Below are 22,555 nucleotides of genomic sequence, written 5' to 3'. Positions count from 1 at the left end.
GGGGGAGCCAGGCCGAGGCTGTCGGGAGGGAAGCGCAGCAGCGCGCCCAGCCCGGGAGAACTCCGGCTCCGGCGGGAAGGACTTTCGCCCCTCCGGGCACCTGAGATGGCAGGTACGGGGCTCGGGCGCGGGAGGGGGCTTCCTCTCCCGCTTCTCTCGGTACACCGCTCGCTTCGCCTTTGGACTGCTCAACCGACCGGCAGCAGCTCTCCGAGGAGTGCCGGAGGGGTCTCCTGCGCGCCCGCTTCCCCTTTGCGCGGCTGCCCCGCTCTGCGCCCGCGCGCCTTGCGCTGCCCGCGGTCCTCTCTCTGCGCCGCGGGAGACCCGCCTCGGGTCCGGGTGTCCCCTTCTGCCCTCCCCGCCCGGCCTCTTCAGCTGCCCCCCCAGCTTCTCCCAAGCTGGGTGAGGCTGAGTGCAGCCCCCCGGCAGGCTCAGTCCGGCGGCGGGCAAACCCAGAGACGAGCCGACGCGGGTCGTCTGAACCCCGCCGGATCCGAGTTTTCTGGAATTCTTTATAAATCGTTTTCCCTTGTCTCTCCAGACGGATGATCAGCCTGTCTCCTGCTGGTCGCCACCCGCAACGAGGCTGCGGAGCGCAAGAGAATTAGAAGAACAGGTGAGCGCGATTTGACCAGCTCCTTTCAGGCGCTTAAGACTCCCCCCCCGTCGCCCTTACCCTCAGCCCAAAGAGAGGAAAGGAACAGGGAAGCACTCTGTAGATGCTCAGGGGCAGCGCCTCAGGCAGCTGTAATCCAGACTCTGCCCTGCTTAGTTTCATGATCTCTCCTCTTTGCCCTGATGGCGTTTTTAAAAATATCTCAGAAGTTTTTCAGAGCAGAATAATATTAAGCCCCCCCTCACCATTTTGATGCCCGCAGAGAGAACCTTTCGTCCTGCCAGCCCCCCCCCCCCGCCCCGGCTTCCACCTGGCGCCTCTCTGCCTTCCTGACCTTGCAAGAAGGAGCAAAAAAACGGGGGCTAAAAAGAAGGGGGGGCTTTGTGGGGCGGGGCGGGGGGGGGGCTTGAAGGAGCAGGGCAAACATCCTGACGTTCCGCAAGGCCCCCCTCTGGCTCGGGCGGTGTGGGGGGGGGCGGTTCTCGGAGCCCGTCCTTTGGACGACCATCAATGGGGCATTCTTTCGCCCTGGCTTTGAAGGCGTCTGGCCGCGGACCACCCGTGAGAGGAAGGACTTAGATAATTTCGGGATTTTTGTTGGGCTGGGGAGCACGAGGCAGGGATTCCCTCCCCCCTCTTCTAAGCCCCGGCTGCCTCCTTGAGGGCCCCTCTCCGCGATGTGTGTGTGTGTGTGAAGGTGTGTGTTGCTCTCCTTTTCAGACCTGTAATGTGATAAGAAGGTGTGTGTGTGTGGGGGGGGGGGGAGTTTGGAAAATGTCAACCCTGCTGATTTAATGGGGGGGAGGGCTCTCTTCCTTTCTCCAGCCTTCAAAAGGGTTTTATTATTCCTCTCCCACCCTCCAAAAACCAGGAGTGTCAAAGTGCATTGCATGGTCCTTTTCAGGTAGACTGCCTCTGACAAGAGAGCTTTGCTGTTCTCTTTCACTGGAAAAGATTTGCTTGTGCCGAATGGGGGTAGGAGGGATAAAGCCCTAACGTGAACTCCAACTCTCTTCTCGCCTTTAAAGCGCTTTAAGAGTGCTAAGAAGTCCTGGAGGGAAGAACTGGGTGAAAAGCTAAAAGTTTCTGGCTTCAGAAGGTTTATCTGTGGAAAGCAGCAGCTGAAAACCCAGGGGGTGAGGTCCTTCTTCTTTTCAGCCCCATATTTTGGGGAGGGAAGCGTCTTTTCTTCCTGGCTTCCTCTGTGGCATCACCTTGATTACCTTCTTGAGCAGGGGGTTGGACTAGAAGACCTCCGAGGTCCCTTCCAGTTTTCTTACACTGTTACTGTTGCCTTCTCCCCAAAGATTCCCCCATGTTTAAGGTCCTGGGAAGAATCCTCCTGTTTATTTCCGAAGAGTTTAGGGTTGGGGGGATTTTCTCCCAGCCCGAATCTATTTTAACCTCTGCTACTTTTGAGTTCCTGTTTTTTTTTTGTTTTGTTCACTTCTGTTGTGGAGATCCGTGCAAGGACTCGCCCGCAGCGCAGCCATGGTAAATGCACAAATAGCCAAAAACAACAGTAGCTGTGCGAAAAAAGTTTTTCCATTAAACTAAGGAAGTTCCACTTGGTGTCCAAAATAACTTTGACCACATTACAAAGTTGACCCTTGAATCAAAATTCCTTGTTTTACAGAAGGTGTCAACCCTAACCCTAACCCTCCCTCCCTCCTAGGTGTGCATATATTAAGAGTTACGTAGCTCTCTGATGTTACAACCTGCACCAGCTTTGCCAATCGGGCATCCTAAAAATGCCTGAGACTTCAGCTCCCATCATGCCCAGCCAATGTAGTTTTTATTTGCTGGGATTTCCAGGTTATTCTTTGGTTGAAGCTGGTCAGATGGGAAAATGTTAGGCTCCTCTGACAGCCAGAGAAATTCAGGAACTCCTCCAATTCCCTATTAATCAATATCACTGCTTGGGGCTTTGCTTGGGGGGGAGCATAATTCGTAAGTGTGTGAGGAAGGGGTGTTAATATATGGACTTGCAACAATCCCAGAGTTCCTGCACCAGGGAGTTCGTTTTTCCCGCAGGATGGTGAGAGCTGGGGTCCAGAAGCGGAACGGAGGATCCCTAGAACCGATAAAGTTTTCTTTCCCGTCGCTTCCCTTCCCTAAATGCGACCACAGGTGCTTGGGAAGAACCCTTTGGGAGCCCAGACTGGAAGGGGCCGGTTTGAAATGGGGGGGGACAAACTTGCTATCCTTCACCTGCCTCCCCTCCAAAAGGAGACAGGGAGGAAGCTCCTGTGGGGTCACCTAGAGGCCCGTCCGAGTCTCCCCCGCCACCAGGCCAAGGGCTGCTGCCATTCCCACGCTTGTCTCTGGGCTGAAATACTGCAGCTGCAGGCCGGCTCACCAAACAGCAGCGATTCTGACCCAAATTTTATTGCTGTATTTATGCGGGACAATCAATTACTCATCTTTTGGCTATCTTTTCTAGCGTTGTTTTGATCCCCATGTGCGCCAGGAAAAAAAGCTCCCATCCTTTCTCCTCCTGCAGCTGTTAGAGTAGGTTTTGCATCTGGGTTGCCCCCCCACACACACACTTTGCAGGGGGCGGGGGCTTCCCTGCAGAGAGGCTGAGGCATCTCCCTTGCTGGAGGGGGGGGCTGCAGGGTGTCTTCGCTAGGCCCTCCCCATTCCATTTTGCTCTGGGGAGACAGGAGGCGCCTTGCTCCCAGGTTGCTTCACTACTGAGCAATGTGCCCAGGGGGGGGCTCCTCCCATCAGCCCCAGGATGGGAAACATGGAGGCCCGCCCCATCCAGAGGACTTTGGGGGTGAATGGGCTCTGGGTCTGCTGGGGGGTGGGGGAGGGGAGGGGCCAGGAGGCAGCTGTTTGTCTCTAGTGCAAATGGGGGCAATGAAGAAAATGAAATTCTTTTCTGTGGGAGGTGGAGGAGTCCGGTGTGAAAATGGACCAGTGTCTTCCTTTCCTTCGGCCAGCCTGTTCCTTCTTCTGCAAAGGGGCTGGTCTCCGGGGGTTAAAGCCCCCCCCATCTCTCTGGGGAGCTTCCCAGGGCTCTGAGGTCCAGCCGGTGGGGGTGGGAGGGCTCAGGGCGGCCCCCAGTGGGAATCGGGGCTTTTCGGGTGTTATCTGAGGAGCTGAGGAATCTCCCAGGATTGTCCAGGCAACGATTTTAAAGCCCATCTTCCCCTTGGCAACTTTCTGATGCGCTGGGCTGCCATCTTGGGGATGGTGCTGGGGATGATGGGAGTGGTCATCCCAGGGAGCTGGAAGGCGGGGGTAACCTTGTGGGCTTGCCAGAGGATGGGATGAAGCCAGGGGGTGCTCAGCTGGGCTGGGCCTCCCCTCTTGCCAGCCGCCGAGCAGAGGAGCTGCGAGGTTCCCCCTCCTTCAAAGGGGGGGGATGGACCACAGTCCCCCCCCTCCCCAGAGGGGAGGGTCACATTCCTGGAGGTGACCCCGCCTTCCCCTCCTCTCCCCAGTGACAGGCGGTGGGCTTTCCTCGAGGTCAGCTGAGCCGGCCCCTTCTCCCAGGGAGTGCTGATGTCCTGCCAGCTCTCGGCCGGCCTCGCAGGGCTTCCCTGGACAAGTGAGAAGCACGACCCATGGCCGGCGGCCGGCCAGAGCCGATGCAGCGAGGAGGGATGCAGAGCGAGCCGCCTGGCCTTCCAAATCCCTCGGATCGCAGCTGCAGAGGCCGGGCCAGGTTAAGCCTGTGGGGCTGGGGCTCTTTTCCAGTCCTGCGGGGGCTGTCCTGGGGGTCAGCAAGACCCCCCTTCTTCCCACTGGACAAAGCTGGAGAAGTTGCAAACAGCCTTGCTGGAAAATGGCCGGGAACCTCCAAAAATTCTGGTTCCTTTAAAAATGAGTCTGAAATTTTGGGGTGGGGAAAATTTTCTAATGCTCAACACTCAGGTGCTTACATGTAGCCTACAACCTCCCCCTCCCCGCCTTAACTACATACAAGGTTTCCGTGTCATGCGTTCCAAAGCTTCGGGGCTTTGCTGAAACCTCTGCGGGGTGTGTGTGTGTGTGTGTTGTTCTTTCTCTTCCTTCCTTGTGCAAAGAAGCTGTAAAACTGGAGGGGCACAGTTTTAAAAGGGGGGGTGGGCGGGAGTGCAGAGCAGAGAGTGGGTGGGGGCCAGATGCCCCACCTGCAATGCAACCCCCAAATCTGCAGATTATCTTTTTCCTGTTGCAATGTCAGCCTCTCTCTTGTCCAAGCTAAATGGGGAAGGGGCTGTGGGGGGGGGAGGAGGAAGAGGAGTGGGAGAGAAGAAAGAGAGGGAGAGGAGGAGGAACGCTGCCCCACTTCTGGTGATCACGAACCCACAACTGGAATCTGTATTTTGTTTTTCCCACTTGGGGATCACTGCTGAGGCTCAGGCTGTGTTTGATCCTTGGCCCCAGGAAGGCCCCTCCCCAAATCCTGGAAAGCTACAGCTGGATCCAGCAACTGCTGAACTTGGCAAAGGTCACAAATGGACTTCCAGAAACTTTCCAGGATGCTGGAGTTGGCCTCCTGCAGGCCTCCCCGGCCTTTGTCCGGCGTTGGGTGGACAGTCCAGGAGAGGCTCCGTCCTTCCTTCCCCACCATTACGGGGCACAAGCAGGGCTGCATTCACACGGATTATCCAGGCCGGCACATTCCAGTGGCCAAAGCCGGATTCCTCAGAGGATCCTGTCCGATCTCTGCCCGCCTGTCCTGTTGCCAGGAGTAAATGGCTGACTTGCAAGCCATGTGGACTAGAATTTTGTTTTTCCTTCTACCAAGTCCACTAAAAGTGTGTTTTTCTTTCTTTTACGGTCTTCAGACTAGCCAGCCCTCCCGGCCCCTTCCCAAGGCTTTCGCAGCACAGCCAGCCAGCAGCTGATCCCCTGCAAAACCAAGTTTGTTGTAACTTGATTTCACGCAGTCACATTCTTCTCCCATCTTGTTACTCCACTTAGTTTGATGAGTTTCTGAAAGAGACTTTCGGGATAAATCAGCCTTCCTGCCTTGGCAAACTTACATCCGGCTCCTTTCATAATTATTTCACTGTTTTCTCCTGTGTTCTGGTGGAGTTTTTGGAGACTTTAAGCGAGGAGCTTTGCAGATGGCTGAGCTGCTATTTTTACTCATTTAGCATACTGCATCTGCAGTGGTCATGCAATCACTAATGTTCAAATATAAATTCAAATTCATCAGCAACATATATGTATGTGTATATGTATATAGGTAGATGTAGATAGGTAGGTATGTGGACAGTACAATATACGAGATAAAATATTAACAGAATAACAGTCAGAAGGGACCCTCAGAGGTCTTCCAGTCCGACCCCCTGCTCAAGCAAGAAACCCTATCCTATTTCAGACAAATGGTCGTCCAATTTCTTTCTGGAAAACCTTCAGTGTTTGAGCACCCACAACTTCTGAAGGCGGGCCCTTCCACTGGTTTATTGTTCTTGCTGTCCTGAAAATTAAAGATAAAACCATCATAAAGTCACCATTATATGGCGCCATAAGGGTTGCAACGGGATAGAGGTTTACTTGTTCAACAGGGGCCGTTGGGAATGAACTACAAGTGTTTAAACCCGTGTTTGTCAACCTTGGCAGGGTTAAGATGGGTGGGCTTCAACTCCCAGAATCCCCCAGCCAGCAACGCCTCCTCTTATTTCATTGCATTATTCCTCAGCCCTCGGGGCCAGCTGGGGAATTCTGGGAGTTGACGTCCACCCATCTTAACCCTGCCAAGGTTGACAAACACGGGTTTAAAGGAGGGAAGGCTATCCGGGACGTTCAGGAAGATTCCTCTGCCTGGCTCGGAGGCAGATTCGAATCCTGACGGTCTGCCCTTGGCAGCTTTGAGGAATGCTCGGAGGGGCTGGAGAAAACGCTGGCATCTCCCGCCTGGCCTCGCGGTGACTTTCTCCGGGACGTGCTCAGCTTTCCCTCCGTCTTCCAAGACCTTCCGTGACTGCTCGGCTTCTCAAGGTTGGCCAAGGCCGGCTCGGCGGAGGCTCCAACGGGCGGGGAGCCTCCGCAGGTCAGGCGTCCTCCCGGGCCGCACCTCGGCCTGGAGACGCGCCCGGGCCGGAGAGCGGAGGGCGGGCGGCGCTGGTTCAGGCGAGGCGGCTTGGCTCGCTGGCCGGGCCGGAGAGGGAATGGCGCCGGCCGAGAGCGCAACCTTGGCGGCCGCCGTTTCCTTTGGTCTCCGGCTGCTTTCCCAGCGAGCGCGTCCTTTTCTCTCGGCCTTTCCAAAACGCCCGCCAGGCGGAGGGCGGCTCAGTCGGTTTTATCAGCCCCCCCCCGCCTCCCCCTCCGGCTGACGATGAAGTAAGAGGAGGGGAATGTTCGCGTTACTGTAATTGTCGGAGCCAAGACGGCAGGGAGGGAGCAGCTCCGTCGACCCGAAAACTCCAGGGCGGCAGTTGTGTTTGCACCCCGCTGGCTGTTTGCTTTGACTTTTAGCAGCAAAGAGAAGCCCCCCCCCGCCCTGCACCCCGCTCCTTCCCCGGCGTCGGCTGCCCTGGCGAGGCGCTCTGCGCGTTCTCAGAAGCTGTCCTCTCCCTTTGCGGTCGCTACCGCTTCGCCAGGAATCCCAACCGCAGCAGCAGACGGAATCTGAGATGTGTTGTGGCTTGTAACAGCAAACACATGTGGATGCAAAAAGCTGGTCAGACCGTTGGCCAGGTGGGTCGCTGGGTTGGAGAGGCAGAAGGAGCCTTTGCTTCCTGCTTTGGTCCGGGGTCAGCGGGTTGCGCTCTGCCCTGAATCGTGGGGTTCCCCCATAGACTCCCTGCCCCAGCTGTTCCCAGATGCTCAGGAGCCTTCCCGATCTGTGAGATCCCCTGCCTGGGTGGTCCATGGGCTGCCTTGCGAGAGCCAATCCTGACAACAGAAAAAGGCCCATCTGGGCATTTCTTTAGCTGAGCAAACAGAGCAAACTTGGTCCTGCGAATGCAGGCTGCCTGCCTCTTGAAGACCGGCAAAGATGGGGCACCAGGGAGACTGCAGAGAAGGGACTGGGGCTGAGGGTCATCTAGGGACCCCCTCGCAGCCCCTTTCCCACACACCTCCAAGCAAGGGTGTTCTTTGGAAGGCCACCTCCCACTCTGGACTGGACCGATGTGGAAAGATAAACCAGGAGTGTGCCTGGTATAAGAAATTAAAAGACGCTTGCTCCTCGGGAGGGAAGCCATGGCAAATCTAGACAGCACACTAAAAAGCAGAGACATCACCCTGCCAGCAAAAGTGCGTATAGTCAAGGCTATGGTCTTCCCAGTTGCAATGTATGGCAGTGAAAGCTGGACCATAAGAAAGGCTGAGCGTCAAAGAATTGAAGCCTTTGAACTGTGGTGCTGGAGAAGACTCCTGCGAGTCCCTTGGACTGCAAGGCGATCCAACCGGTCAGTCCTAGAGGAGATCAACCCTGACTGCTCTTTAGAAGGCCAGATCCTGAAGCTAAAACTCAAATCCTTTGGCCACCTCATGAGGAGGAAGGACTCACTGGAGAAGAGCCTCATGCTGGGAAAGATGGAGGGCAAGAGAAGAAGGGGACGACAGAGAATGAGGTGGCTGGATGGAGTCACTGAAGCAGTAGGCGTGAGCTTAAATGGACTCCAGAAGATGGTAGAGGACAGGAAGGCCTGGAGGAACGTTGTCCGTGGGGTTGTGATGGGTCGGACACAACTTCACAACTAACAACAACAACAACAACAACATGCCTGGTATATTTGGCCTGGACATCCGATCATGGGCAATGTAAGAAAACTCTGCATGGTTCCCAGCGGGACAAAAATACCACTGGACAGATTAGGAAGCGGGCTGGACAAACAAAGGCCTGAGACCCAGTTTGGCAGCCATGGCAACGCTGGCGAGGTCTCCAGACCGCTCCCTTCGGCTACGGCCATTGCAGACCCGCGTTATATTTTGTGGTTGGGGTGGGGAGGAAAAAAAAAAGGAAGAGAGTGGAGAATTGAAACAAAAACTAGAAACTGGTTGATTTGTGGCACTGATTTTTTTTTTAAAAAAGGGTGGAAAGAAACTTCACCCTCCTGCATTTGAAGGATCGCTCGCTGCCCGTTTATACAAGGCCATCCATGAACCTGGCTTGTTCAGACAAATTGTGGCAGATTTAATTCCCCGGCCCGAGTGGTGGGCAGTCTCAAAGTTAGCACAAAGGGCTGCCGGAGGTGGGCAGGGGATTATGGGTCTGAAGGGAAAGAGTTTCTGGAGAGGAACAGCAACTATCTCCAGGAGGGCATTCTAGGGAGGGGGGGGTGTTTCACGTGCAGGAGGGGCCCAGATTGGGGTCTCGGGTTTGCCATGCAGAGGGTGCCCCCAGGCCATTCTGTGTTTTCTTGCGTGTTTTTGAGAAGTTTCTTAATTTCCTCTCTGCTTCCTCCCCTCTCCGGCCCTGGGTGAGTCACGATTCTCCCTTTCGGAAGGTCAGCGCAAGGTTGAAAGTTGAAGAAAAGTTCAAAAGCTTTAAGAGAAAGACCCCCCCCCCAATCCACTGGCCAAATTGACACCCCACACCCCCAGCCCTCCTTCCCTTTTGCAGATTTTGCAGAATCTGTAAGTCAATATTTAAAGCATTTTACACGTTCCGGATATTGACTTTAGCTCTCTGACTCCTTTTTACTCCTTCAACTTTATTGCACTTTTAGGGGATTGAAAGGTTCCTGAAAAGGGGGGGTTCCCCTCCCCACCCCTAAAAGGGATGGGCAGGCAGAGCAAACCTTAGTGGAACAAGGCAGCCTCTCCCTTTCCACGCTGAGACACATCCGGAGAGGCGATGGGAGCAGCGGGCCAAAGCCGGATTGGGAGGTAAGGCTGGGGAGATTATTTGGGGTGCCCAAGGTGGGTTTGGGGGAGTCTGTGTGGCTCTCAAAACTGTTGAGCCTCTTATTCTTCACATGTAAACTGCCATGATGAGGACTAGAAGCTTGCTTTGTAGCCCTTTATTTTCCCTAGTTGAGAGATTTTGCATCTCTGGGGATATTAAGGGGGATGAAAGCATAAATTGGCTTGGATGGATGCACTAAAAGATGGTCAGGGTCATTGCACAACTTTGCCATTACCCCAAACTGAGAGGCAGCTTGGGTTTTCTGAATTTTCTCTGCCTGGAAAGTTCGGAATCGCTCCCCCATCCCCCCCTGCGAAGGAAGGCGAAGGAAAGGAAGGGAGGGGTCTGCAGAAATATTCTGCTGTCAGTTTACTGGTCTTGGGATGACCTGCCCCGTTTGGTGGCCATTTTGACACCCCAGTGGCACATTCTGCAGCAGATTTTGTTGGCCTTGATACAAGCCAGGTGGATGCTTTCTTTGTGTGCACACGGGTGGTGCTTGCCGGGCTTTGAACAAACACACACTCACTTGTCCAAACCCTCAAAATCAGGGGTCTCCAAACCTGGCCCCTTTAAGCCTGGTGAAGCCAGACAGCCTTGAAGTTGCCGCCTTCGGAGTCCCCTCCCTGGTCAGGATGAACGGAAACCCAGAGGGAGGCCAGAGGGAGCCTGTTTTCGCGAAGCACATGCTGGGAAAAAGGAGCCTCGGCAAAGATATTCCCATCATGCCTTGCTCCCGGAGCATCCCGCAGAGCAAGGGAGGCAGCCGTGGTGCGTACAGTTTGGCCACGAGCTTCTTAGCCCTTCAGCGCTTCCTTTTTCTTTTTTTTCAAAATGCAAAGTTGCTTCCAGCCGCGGCAGCCTTGATGAACGCAGTCCTGGCCCTGTTTTTCTTTCTAGGTTTTGCTTGGCCGGCTTCTCGCTGACGTTTTCCCTGGTGGCGCTGAGCCTGGCCTCTGAGAAGGTGAGTCACTGTTGGCCAAGAGGCTTACTCACCCGCTGGCGGAGAAGCCAGGAGGGACCTTGGGTGTTGCGTTTTCCCAGGGAGGAAGCACCGCCTGCCACCTGCGGGCCAGGCGAGGGGCGGCCAGGGGCTCCTGAGGACCATCGACAGCCTTGATTTCCTATGTTGAAACTCCTTCGTAAAGGAGGACGTCTGTTTCTCGCCCCAAAATGCTGGAACCTCTGCTCGTTCCTATGTCTAACACTCTATCCTTGAGGACTGGAAACTTAAAGAAATCAAGTTTGCGGTCGATAACTTAAAAGTCCGACCCTCTTCGAAGTGCTGTCCCACCTTCGAAGTCTTGCAGTGAAGAAGCGTCCAGGAGGAGGACGCAAAACATGGGACAGGCCTTCCTCGTTTAGCGACCGCAATGGGGACCAGCAACTCCGTTGTTAAGCGGAACAGTCACTAAGCGAAAGCATGACTGTGCTTATGATCGTACTCTGCTTCCCTTTGCTTTACAGACCTGGGAAGGCTTCAAAAGTGAGGACTGACTGGAAACCATCGTAACTGCGAACGGTCGCAAACCGAAGCAGTTGCTAAACGGGGGACTATTTGCATTCTCTCTATAAGAGAGAAAAATAAACATTGGGGTTTTGATTGGCGATGGTTTAGGAAATAAAAGGAGGGGAGTTAGAGTATGGAAAAGGTCTTGAGGTTTATTTAAGAGTTTTCCCCTTCAGCTTCACTTCTCTGCATACCTTTTTATGCCTCATAGTTTATTTGAGTGAGAAGATGACAAATTTTGGCAGCCACCAATGAGTTTGCAATTTGGGCTTTATCCTGTGGATTAACTGTATCTTTTAAAAGGCCAAGAAATATTCTTTCTTTTTTTTCTAGGGGCACAGGATATTCTAAATTCTGACTGTGACCCCTCCTCTTGTAAAGAGGTTTTTCTTTAGACACACACCAGTCCTATCGTGTAACTAAACTGTAAATCTCTCTTGCCTGCATACGAGCAAGCCTGATCTTACGCAGTTACACAATTAAACCCAACCAGAATTCATTAGGGGAAGGTGGAACTTCCTGCCTTTTTTTTTACAGGAAGCAGCTCCTTAAAATCCTCACCTGGAGAAAGTCTCTAGAGCCCTGCATTCCTCCCGCTGCAAAAATCTGACTTTAGATCAGGGGTGTCCATCCCTGGCAAATTTAAGCCCGGTGGACTTCAACCCCTAGAATTCCCCAGCCAGGGTGGAAAGAAAGAGAAGGGAGAGAGAGAGACAGACAGAAAAGAAAGAAAAAAAGGAAGGAAGGAAAAAGGAAGGGAGGGAGAAAAAAAGAAAGAAAAGAGAAGGAAGGCAGGAACAAAAAAAAAATAAAAGAAGAATTCTCTGGCACCCCATGAACGAGTGGCACCTTGTGTATTTACTCTCCCTGTCTGGACTGCTTAGCAAAATCGTCTTCATTTTATTAATTTTCCTTTTATGGCTGAAAAATGTGCCCCTTTTTGTTCCTCCCCCCTTCTTGGTGCGCCTCTGACATCACCAGCCCTCCACTGGCTGCTGACCCAAACGCCACCGGCTGGGAACCATCCTGGACACCTCGGCGGGGGAGGGGGGGAAGGGGGGGAAGGAGAGTGGAAGAGGGACAAGGTAGACGGGCCCCCTTGCCTGGAAGGGAGAGAGGAAAGACGGCTGAAAATGCAGAGAATGACTGCAACGTTTTGATGATCCGATTAAGCCCCTGGGTTTGAAGTCTTAGGTTTCTAGCCCTCAAGGCTCAATAAGGGGGACGCTGCGCCTGGTGAAAGGCGGCTTGAGCAGAAACGCTGTTCTTTAGCAAAAACCTGCAAGGCAAAACCCCACGGATGGAGGAATCCTGTGGCTTTTTTGTGTCCATGATTAAGAAGAAACGTAGGAGCAATGCCACAAAGTGGGAGGGTAGGTTGCCCCTAAATCTGGAAGTTCCATTATTGACTTCCAGGTCTCTGGAAGGGCAAATTTCATGTTCTGTAAATGGATAGAAAGAGGAGGAAGGAGTAAAGGGGGGAAGTTGCTGACAGGTGTCGTGCTGAGCCCGGATTGTCAAATTCTTCTGGATCTGTTTTCCCCACAGGTTGCCCCAAGGACGCCTCGGCAGACTTCCGGGGAAGAGGCGGCGGGAAGCAGGGCGCCCGGCGTTTGGGGCAGCTGGGGGTCGTGGTCCGCTTGCTCGCAGCCCTGCGGCCTGGGGGTCCTGGAACGGACCCGGAGCTGCCAGTCCCCCTACCAGCGGGACCCCTGGGCTGGGAGGGCGGAGGGGGTCCCACGGCCACCAGTCTCGCAGCAGCAGCAGCAGCAGAGGTCCCGCTTCAGGGACCGGCCGCCACCCCCGTCCGGACACTCGCCGCCTCACCCTCTGCGCTCGGACAGGAACTCTTGGTCAGCCTCGTCCGTCTACGGGGGAAACCCTCATGGGTCAGTCAACCGCCACGTCCGCCAGGAGGCCGGGGCAGCTGTGGATGGAGCCCCGAGGGACCCCAACCCCTTCTTTGAGGCTACACGATCTTGGGGAAGCCCCCTTGGCCACGAGGGATTCCCCAGCCAGCCCCGACCTCAAAGGCCACCTACTGCTGGGGACTCCAGGACCCCTGCCCAGAAAGTAATCCCATTGTACAAGCCAGCCAGGCAGGGGGGCCATGAGGGGGGCTCGGACCAGGAAGAGGACCCTCCCAGTAGCTGGCCTGATGGCGATCCGAGGCCAGACTCCTCCCAGACAGCCTGGAGGTGAGTCTCACGGCCAATTGGGGGGGGGGGTGTCACCTCTTGCCTTCTGCTCCAACACACTCATCTTGCCCAACCTTGTGCCTTGCAGGTCCCGAGTTCGAGAGACCATCAAGCCTGGCAAATACGGCTATGGCAGGGTGCCCTTTGCTTTGCCCCTCCACAAAGAGCCAGCCGAAGGGGGCGCCCCCCGTTTTAAGCGACACCATGGAGAGAAGACCGGGGAACCCCCACCCTCCTCCGCCCCCTCGCCTCGCTTTCCTGCAGCCAGAAAGGAGCAGCCCAAATGGGCCCTGCCCGCTGGCAAAAAGCCTTGGACTCGGGGCAGGACTCGGGCTGGACCGGAAGGAACGGAGGGCCAGGCAGGAGCCGCCTTCTCCCAGGACCCGCCCACAGCCATGGGGCTGAAGAGGGGACATTTTGGGGAAGGGGACTCGGAAGCCCCAAGCAGCCCTCCCCAGCAGGGTCCCCCCTCCGTCCCTGCAGAGGAGGAGCCCCGAGGCAGCGTCCCAGGAGGGGGGGCAGGACCGCAAGAAGGCTTTGCCTCCGTCTCTCGTGCCGGTGGGAGCAGCCTGGCAGAGGAGGGGGCTTTGGCTCCTGCCCGGGGCTCCTCTTCCCAAAGACCCCCTCCCCCTGGCAGCCCCCCACCACATGCTCAGGAGGACCTGCGCCGAGCCCCCCAAGTCCCAAAGAGCCCCATCTCTGCTTCCCAAGACAAAGGGCCCGGAAGGGGGCCGAACCCACGGGCCACACCGGGGCGTCCTCCCCGACAGCTCTCCAGGCTCAGCCTGGACCCCCACCTGCCCCCCGGCCGGGCCCGTTCTCGGAACCAGAGGCAGCACCAGCCACGGGGGGGCGGCCGTGGCCCCCGACCATCACAACACCTCTTTGTGGACCAGCCTGGGCTTCGTGGCCCCGCCGAGCCGGACATCTGGCTGCTACACCGGGGTAGCCCTGTTCCCTTGCACCCGGGGGGGCAACGGCCCCAGGTGGAGCCCCCCCAGTGGAACCTCTACGCCCCCGGCACCGAGACCTTCCACTGCCAGGGGGAGAGCAGGCAGTTCAGAGCGTGCAGGCAAGAGGTGAGCCCCAGGTGCCCATGGTGCACAACCAGGTGTCCTCCTGGGTACAGATCTGCAGGTTGGGCCAAGCGATAGTTTCAGGAACAAAATACGGGCAGTCCTCGCCTTACCGCCATCCATTTAGCGACCGTCTGAAGGTGCAATGGCGCTTGCAAGACGCCGGACCCGTGCCCTTCCCCATTTGGGCGCTTACCAGCTGGCCTGCACTGGGAGCCAGGGGGCCCCTAATTGCCATTTGCAATCTTCCCAGCCAACTTCCCAACAAGCCAAAACAGTGAGGGGAGCGGGATTTGCTTAACGACCGTGGAATTCGCTTAGCGACTCCTGTAGCAAGAAAGATCGTCAAAATGGGGCTTGATTCACTTCACAATTGCCTCGCTTAGCAACAGAAATTCTGGTCCCCCTTGTGGTAAGTCAAGGATACTTGTAAAGTCTACTCGACTTTTCGTTGAAAGGGTGGCCCTGAGGACTAGAAGCATGAGGGTTGGGGGGTTTCTTTCCAACTTCTCCAGGGCTCCAATCAGCCAGCTTTGGAGGGGGGGGGAAAGATTCCTTTGCTTGGTGAACTGTAAATTAAAACGGAAGGAGAAAAGTGTACATTTTTTTAGTGTACACTTTTGTGCAGGCCCTGGGAAGCTGCTCTTCCAGGCTTCTCTTGGCCGGCGTTTTGGTGTTGCAGGAGGGGTGAAAGGTCACCAGGCCTTTGGAGTGGACAGCTGACCCGTCCTTAACCGAACTTCCCTGCTCCTTTGGGCAATTAACCTCCCGAACAACAACAGGCTTTCCCTGCTTGCACAACAGACCCACAATGCCAAATTCCAAGCGCTGGGGACAGAGAGCCGGAAAGGGTTTGGTCCTGGTTCCTGGCACTACCTTCACCCAACACACGAAAATCTTTTCTAAATTGGCCGGGTCCCCTCCCCAGCCAGGACCTCCTTACCCCTGAGAGGGCTGTTGGGGTGGGAACCTGGGGGTCCCACTTCAGGGCTGGGGGGGCACGTGCCGCCACACCCAGAGGGGGAATTGCAGGCTGAGTGTGGCAGGAGAGGCAATGCAGTCGGCTTCCTTCCTCTTCCCCAGCCGTGTCCTCCGGACCGCCCGGACCCCCGAGCTGTCCAGTGCGCTGCCTACAACAGCCAGGAGTTCATGGGCCGCTTCTACCAGTGGGAGCCCTTCACAGACGGTGAGTAGCTTCTCTGCCCTGCCTCTGGCCACCGGGCTGGGGGGTGGAGGCTCAGCCAGAGAAGGGGGTCTTCCCCTCCCCTCCGTTGCTGATTCTGGTGGCGGTGAGTTCCACAAGATGCCCTCTGTTCAGGCGCTGCATCCCAGGAGGGGACGGGTATGGCCCAAGATGGTCTTTCTCCATTCCTCCCCCGGGGGAGGGGCTTCGAGACATGCTTACACAGGAGCTTAAGCTTGTGCAGGACCCCACCACTCTTGTCCCTTACGGCAGGGGTGGGGAACCATGGTCCTTCTATGACTTGTGGACTTCCAACTCCCAGAACTTTTGGCTGAGGAATTCTGGGAGTTGAAGTCCACAAGGCGTAAAGGGGGCATAGCCCCCCACCCCTGCCTTATGGGGACCCCCTTCCTTGCCCGGATTCTCAGGGTGGAGAATGATAGCTGTGTGGTGCTGGCGCCCTCTGCTGGCAAGTGCTGGGATTGCCCGTGATTGCAATTCAATATTTTCCAACCAAGGGATTGAGAGAGAGAGAGAGAGGGAGAGGGAGAGAGAGAGAGAGAGAGAATGTGCAATTGGCAGAGGATCCTGATTCCCATCTTCCTGGGCGTTTCCTAGTGTGGGGCTCCCAGCGCTGTGAGCTGAACTGCCGCCCTCTGGGCTACCGCTTTTACGTCCGCCACACGGAGAAAGTGCAGGACGGCACCCCCTGCGAGGCCTCGTCCCAGGACATCTGCGTGGCCGGGCAGTGCCTCGTGAGTAGCTCGGCTTCTGGGGGACGGAGAAGGGGTCCCCCTTGCAAGGCAAGGCCAGCCGGGCACTGTTCGGAAGGGCACTCTGGGGAGGGAGATGAAGGAGGTCTATTTCGGGCCCCACCCCGTTCCTCCTTTCTCGTTGGACCTGCAGAGCCCCGGCTGCGATGGGATCCTGGGTTCGAATCGCACTCTGGACAAGTGTGGGGTGTGCGACGGAGACCACACCACCTGCAAACTGGTGGCGGGCAACTTCAGCGAGACCAGCGTCCCCATCGGCTACCACCGCATCTTGCAGATCCCGGTGGGAGCCACCCAGATCCAGGTCCGGGAAATGGCCCGCAGTCCCAACTATTTGGGTATGTCCAAGACGTAGGATACTCACCGGTTACACCGAATTATTCCCAGACGTTCACTCCCTGCTCTCTTGAGGCCAGTTGCAGCCCTTCTCTGGGATGGGGGCTCCTGGCATTGCCCGGCCAGTGTGGCCAGAAGGAGTGTCCAGGGTCTCTGGGGCTGGGCATGGGATGACACGAGCCCCCGTCCTCCCCCCAGCCCTTCGTACCCAGAGCGGCAAGTCAATCATCAATGGAAACTGGGCCGTGAACCCTCCGGGGCGCTACGAGGCAGCGGGCACCGTCTTCGTCTACAGTGACCAGGAGGAGGGCGAGCTCCTGACGGCCGACGGACCCACCAGCAAGGCCGTAGAACTGTATGTGAGTAGGGAGGGGCACTCCGGATGGCCTGACCACTGGAGATTTCGGCGTTCGTGTGGCACGAGGACGTCCTGGGTGGAAATGTGAAAGAGAAGCCAGGACGGGGCAAGTAAGGGCCGCTTTCCTTGCCCCCCCTGCAGATGATCTTCCAGCAAGACAACCCTGGGGTGTCCTACCAGTTCTTCCTGGCTCAGCCGGGGGACCCCCAGCGCCCCCCTCGCCGGCCTCAGGAGGAGTTTGGTGAGCAGCTTCTCCCTCTTCAGGTCTGAGTTCAAGTCTTCCCACACCCGGACCTCTCCAGCTCTGCCATTTTTTCAGGAGGTGGTTAGGTGCTGGGACTGAGGCTGAGCTAAATCCTGGCTCTTAAGTGTAGTCCTAAAGTTGGTTTAGTGACTGTTTGTCCCAGAGTCACGTGATCCCCTGTTGCGACCTTCTGAGAAACGTCACTTAACAGCCATGTCACAAACAGCGATCTGCTTAACAGCTGTGCCAAGGAAGGTCGTAAAACGGGACAAAATTCACTTAGTTGTCCTGCTTAGCAACAGAAAGGTTGGCCTCAATTGTGGACGTGACTCAAGGACTACCTGAGCTCCTAACTAAACCTCCTCCCTCTTTCCAGGCGCTTCAGCCGCGGTGGAGCCTCCCGCAGGCCAGGCAGGTCAGCTGCCTTCAGCCCCCAGACGAAGCCCGGTTTCCGCCCAGCTGCCCCCTCCCTCCAGCCCGTGGGGCAGCCGCCACGACGTGCCTCCCCCTCCTGCCTCAGCCAGCCAATCCCGCAGGAGCCTGGAGACTCTGCAGCGCAGCGCCCGGGTCCCACCCCTGCCGCCTCCCCCACCCCCCGTCCGGCACCCCTCCGGACCCGGCCAGGACTTTCACTGGAGGCGCTTCGGCAACACGGAGTGCTCCGCCTCCTGCGGGAAGGGTAAGTCGGGACGGGCGGAGAGGGCGCTGCCCTTTCTGCCAATTCCTAGGCAGGTAGAGTGCTGCTGAGCAAGGAGTTTTACCTTTTGTTCCAAGCTGCTGGGGTGTTTGCCTAAGCCATCTCTGGAGGAGGAGGAGGATTTAAGATTAGCCTGTCCAAAACTCAGGGCAAAAATGGAACCTGCTGTGCTTGTTGCATCAGCCGTGTGGAGAGACAGAGCCCCCCCCCCAAGTTTTGCTTTGAGTGCTTTTTGAGGCCCCTGACCAACCCTCCACCCCACTCCCCTCAATGTGACGGTTTGCAGCCCTCCTCCTTTCTCCAGGGTTCTGGCAGTCCGTCTTCCGCTGCGTCTCTCGCCTTTCCCAGGAGGAAGTCGGGGAAGAAAAATGCCACCTGCTCCCCAAGCCGATTGCGCAGGACGAGGTCTGCAACACGGAGCCCTGCCCGGCCTTGTAAGCCATCACTCCTTCTCTCTGGGGGCCTTTGAGGAGGGCTCAGCCCGCCCCCCCCCCTTTTGCCTTCTCCCCCAGTTGGGTTCAGCGCCAGAGGGCGAGAGATCCGGGGCGCCGAGGGGCGTCTTCCTCACCCCCCGGTTGGTCCAGTGGCAGGAGGGTCTGTGGCCGAGAGATCTGCCCAGGGTTTTGGATCGGGGACAATTTGAGTAAGGGTCTTTCGAGCACACCGGTGGGATCTCACTTTGCAACCCCCCTGTGAGCGGCTCCCGTAAGGCTGGATCAGCCCCTGGTGGTCTGGAAACTTTTGCCCTTCCCTGCAGAGATGTTATCCTTTTGCACAAAGCTGGAATTCGAGAGCCTCGGGATCTGTGCTCGGGCGGGGGAAGCATTTTGTCCTGAATTGTTTCCCCTGCTGGTTAAAACACGTTGGGCGTCAGGGGCCCAAGGAAACCAGATTATGAAGTTGTTTTCAAAATGTGTGATTGTTCTTATTAGCAAGCTCCCATTTTTGCTCCGTGCTCACCACTCCTTGTCTGTTCCAGCTGGGATGCGGGCGAGTGGTCGGCCTGCAGCAGATCCTGCGGGCTGGGAAGCCAGCACCGCCAGGTCCTTTGCCGGCAGATCTACGCCAACCGCACTACCATGGTACACCCCCAGCGCTGCAGCCACCTGGAGAAGCCGAGCACCACCCAGGACTGCCAAGTGCACGTCTGCAGCCACTGGGAGATCCAGACCAACTGGAGCTCGGTGAGGCCGAGAGGAGGGTGCTGGGGGGGAGGGGTTGCTGCCCAGCCTCGGCCCTGGGCATTGGCGAGCAAGGAAAAAAATGCATTTATTTTTCAAGGGCAGGATTCTACCCCCGTGGTCGATGTGGCTCTGCCTGCCACCCCAGAGCCACCACAAACCAAACAAGTGTTTGCGTCCCCATTTCTCCCCTCTGCCCCAGTGCAAACTGGACACGATCAGAATCGCTGCGCTCTGCCTTTGGCTGCAAGAAATGCGAGAATGCGCAGAGTTTTGGGGTTGCGCCCCTTAATGCCGTGGCTTTTGGCCTCTCTGCTCCTTTTCTCCCCCCTGCTCCAGTGCTCGGTCCTTTGTGGCACAGGCCACCGGACCCGCCACGTGCGCTGTGTCAGTAACCATGGAGAGCTCTTGAGGGACAGCGACTGTCCGGACAACCGCCGGCCCCAGGCCAGCGAGGCTTGCAACATGGGTCCTTGTGTGCGGAGTTGGTTTTACAGTGACTGGAGCAACACAGTAAGAATAGGTTTGGGGCAGCCCCGATCCCTTTTTCTCCCCAATTTTCAGACCTTTCTGAAGATGGTCAGAACTTTTCTATCCTTCTTCCACACCTTGCCGCAGCTCTCTTTTGTGTTCCCCGCCACTTTACTCCTGCGGCTGCCGGAAAAATTGAAAAATACGCAAGACAAAGGGAGCCCTGAAATTCCTACTCTTCTCTTCCAGTGCTCGGCTGACTGTGGCGCCGGCATCCAGCGCCGTTCGGTCGTCTGTCTCTCCAGCAACGCTGACGGACAGGCGGATGAAGACTGTGCCAGTCCCAAGCCAGCCGACATGAGGGCTTGTGACGGTGGGCCGTGCCAGCGGGTGGCTCGGTGGTACAAAGGCCCCTGGAGCTCGGTAAGGGCTGGCTGAGTTTTCCTGGGCTTTGACCATCCGTCCAGCCTCTCTTGGCCCTCACACTGCCGTGGCAAAAGCCGGAAGTGGCTTCCCTTGCTGCAAATGTTGAGGGCGGGGCTTCTCGCTGCCCCCAGAGACCCCTGCTCTTTTCTCTCCCTGGGTGACCCCTGCCCTCCCTCCCCAGTGCTCGGTCGAGTGCGGCTACGGCACCCAGAGGCGCGACGTCATCTGTGTGGGCAAACAGGGGACGCAGTTCAACGTGACGGAGGCCTCCGAGTGCGCCCACTTGGAGAAGCCGCCTTCTCTCCAGCCGTGTGTCGGGACGGATTGTGAGGCCCGCTGGTTTTCCACCGCCTGGAGCACAGTGAGTGGGGGGCAGACTTTTTTTGGGGAGGGATGAAACCTCTTGCACGCCAAGGTACGGAACCCATGTCCAACCCAGACAGGTTTCCCAGCTCAGGAAAAGCTCCATGCAGCCCCAAGGTTTGATTCACGCAGGGACCACTCCGATCCTCAAATAATCCGTGAAGGATGCAGAACCGGGGGGGGGGTTTGACCCCCAATGTTTTCTTTTGTCCCCGCAGTGCTCCAGATCCTGCATGGGGGGCATCCAAGCGAGAGAAGTCCAGTGTCTGACGCAGAACAAGACCTTGAGCACTCTCTGCCCCCTCCACATGAAACCACCCACCAGGCGCCCTTGCAGCAACCAGCCGTGTCTTCCCTCGCTTGGTAAGCATTTCGCAGCCCCCCCCAAGGAAAGTGGGGTGAGAAGGAGGGCAGAGCAAAGGGGGCCCGTCTCTGCTGAGATGGGGAGTGCTCTTTATAGCCAGTTTGGTATTTGGGAAAGGGAGAAAGACCCCCACCCCATTTATCTTCCTCCAAAGGATATTTCTTGGAATTGTTCTCCTGCCACTGAGGGGGCAGCCTCAGGCCTCTCCCCCACCTCTTTTTCTGCCTTTCCCCTACAGCAGATGTGACCTGCCAGGACAAGTATCCCAACTGTGCAGTCATTGTGCAAGCTCGGCTGTGTGTCTACTCGTACTACAAAGCTGCTTGTTGCGCCTCCTGTTCACATGCTCTGGAAAGGCGCCACGCGGACCCAAGCCGGTAGCATCGGCAGTCGGGCTCAGGGTCTGCCTCCTGCCCCCTGCTCGAATGGGGGAGATAACGGAGAGGGGGGCTGGGAAGGGAGCACCACGCCTGGGAAAGTGCTGCCCACCAGCATCTGCATCCCATAAGGAAGCCACGATCTTTTTTTGGGGGGGGCATAACCACAATCCCACAGCAGCAGCCATGCACAGCCAAGCTTTTGCACCGGTTCCTCTCCAGCAGTGGTGATGAGTGCAGAGCAGTGGGGCACGGACTAGCCCATGGACCCTGGAGTTCTCCCTGGTTGTGGCTTATGGAGCTTCAGAGGATCCGGGGGCTTCAGAACGCTCTCCAACCCTTCCATCTCCCTGGAAAGGCGTGCCGTCTTGTGGCATGGTCCCTCACCCGCAGAGGCACCATGTCGTTGCTACCGGTTTTATCTCCCGGACACACCAAAGGCCTTTTGAACAAAGATTCAGGGGAAAAAGAAAACACGAGGATCTGTCCCGGGAACCGTTTCCTGAACTGTGCAAAATTGAATCTCTGGGAAGAAACATCTGCAGCTCTCCAGATGCAGAAACTCGGGAGGAGGTTCGCCACAGCCTCCCCTTCCCACAGCAGCGTAAAAGGCGAAAAAGAAAGGGGGGGAAGAGGGTGGGTGGGTTTTGAAATGATTCAGGGGGCCTTTTCACGCTGCCTTGAAGGGGGAGGGGAAGTGCCCTGCTTTTTCTTTTCTAAACCAGGGGTCTCCGAACTTGGCCACTTTAAGACTTGTGGACTTCAACTCCCAGAATTCCCCAGCCAGTTGAAGTCCAGAAGTCTTAAAGTGGCCAAGTTCGGAGACCCCCCTCCCCCCCCTGCTCTAAACCAAAAAAGGACATAAACAGTAGTGTTTATCAAAGGAAAATTCACAAAGAGGGGCTGTGTTGTGTTACCTTTGCATCATCCACAATGGATACTCCTCCTTTTATGCCTTTGGAACGGAAGCTGAATGTTTTTCTTTCAACCCGAGTCCAGTGGTTGAAACCCCCTTTTCAGTCCCATGTGCTGCAACGTAAAGATGCAGCAGCTGGGCCGAGAATCTGCCCATCCCAGGCTAAAGGGAGGGGGGAATTTTTGTATCTTCCTGGACCTATAAAGTCGCCCCCCCCCATGGCTTTTAAATCTAAGTAGTAAAAGTCCCCACAAAGTGTTCAGATTTTATATATATATATAATATATTTTATATAGAGAGAAATGTCTATGATAAAACTGAATGTATGCCGATTAGTTTTGTCCATCGTTTTGTCCCCTTCATTTTTTTGTCCAAATCTAATTTATTTTTTATTAAAGATTATTTGATTTTGACCAAGGCTGCTCTTGTCTTCACTTCACCCGCTTTAAGGAATTCGGCTGAATTTGCAGGGAGGAAAAGCGGCTGTTTTCTTGCAACCCGCTGGGTGCCTTTGATAAAACGGGGCATCTCATCTGCTGCAGGGACAATGGAGCTGCCCCAGCCAGGCGCACTCTACCTCGGCTCTCTGCAACCACCCCCGCCCCCGCGGTGCTGCCCCCCGGCCCAATTCACAGGATCCTCCAAATGCGTGGAAGTGGATGGGGG

General features: G+C 56.3%; 1 protein-coding gene across 2 annotated transcripts; it reads left to right on the top strand.

The window, feature by feature from the left end:
• ADAMTSL4 (ADAMTS like 4) lies at nucleotides 1-22,252 on the top strand. Of its 2 annotated transcripts, XM_081340586.1 has the most exons (19): nucleotides 1-112; nucleotides 542-616; nucleotides 9,238-9,397; nucleotides 10,317-10,380; nucleotides 12,475-13,124; nucleotides 13,213-14,203; nucleotides 15,284-15,386; nucleotides 16,002-16,138; nucleotides 16,290-16,494; nucleotides 16,691-16,851; nucleotides 16,992-17,091; nucleotides 17,471-17,773; nucleotides 18,096-18,225; nucleotides 18,771-18,975; nucleotides 19,312-19,485; nucleotides 19,693-19,866; nucleotides 20,051-20,230; nucleotides 20,451-20,595; nucleotides 20,838-22,252. In XM_081340586.1, the coding sequence occupies exons 3-19, from the start codon at nucleotides 9,366-9,368 to the stop codon at nucleotides 20,975-20,977; spliced, it is 3,894 nt and encodes a 1,297-aa protein (XP_081196712.1). In that variant the 5' UTR covers nucleotides 1-112; nucleotides 542-616; nucleotides 9,238-9,365; the 3' UTR covers nucleotides 20,978-22,252. The 2 variants fall into 2 exon arrangements, with proteins under 2 accessions (XP_081196712.1, XP_081196713.1); XM_081340587.1 differs by lacking the exon at nucleotides 19,312-19,485.
• Nucleotides 22,253-22,555: the final 303 nt, after the last annotated feature.

Source organism: Vipera berus (assembly GCF_964194415.1).
Source record: "Vipera berus genome assembly, chromosome: 16".
NCBI classification, from domain to species: Eukaryota; Metazoa; Chordata; class Lepidosauria; order Squamata; family Viperidae; genus Vipera; species Vipera berus.
This window is presented reverse-complemented; position numbering and strand designations above follow the sequence as displayed.

Coding starts and splice junctions, on each gene's coding strand:
- ADAMTSL4 (XM_081340586.1), top strand. CDS start 9,366: ATGGGAGCAGCGGGCCAAAGCCGGATTGGGAG. Junction 17,092..17,470: donor CCGGCCTCAGGAGGAGTTTG/GTGAGCAGCTTC, acceptor CCCTCTTTCCAG/GCGCTTCAGCCGCGGTGGAG. Junction 17,774..18,095: donor CTCCGCCTCCTGCGGGAAGG/GTAAGTCGGGAC, acceptor TCCTTTCTCCAG/GGTTCTGGCAGTCCGTCTTC.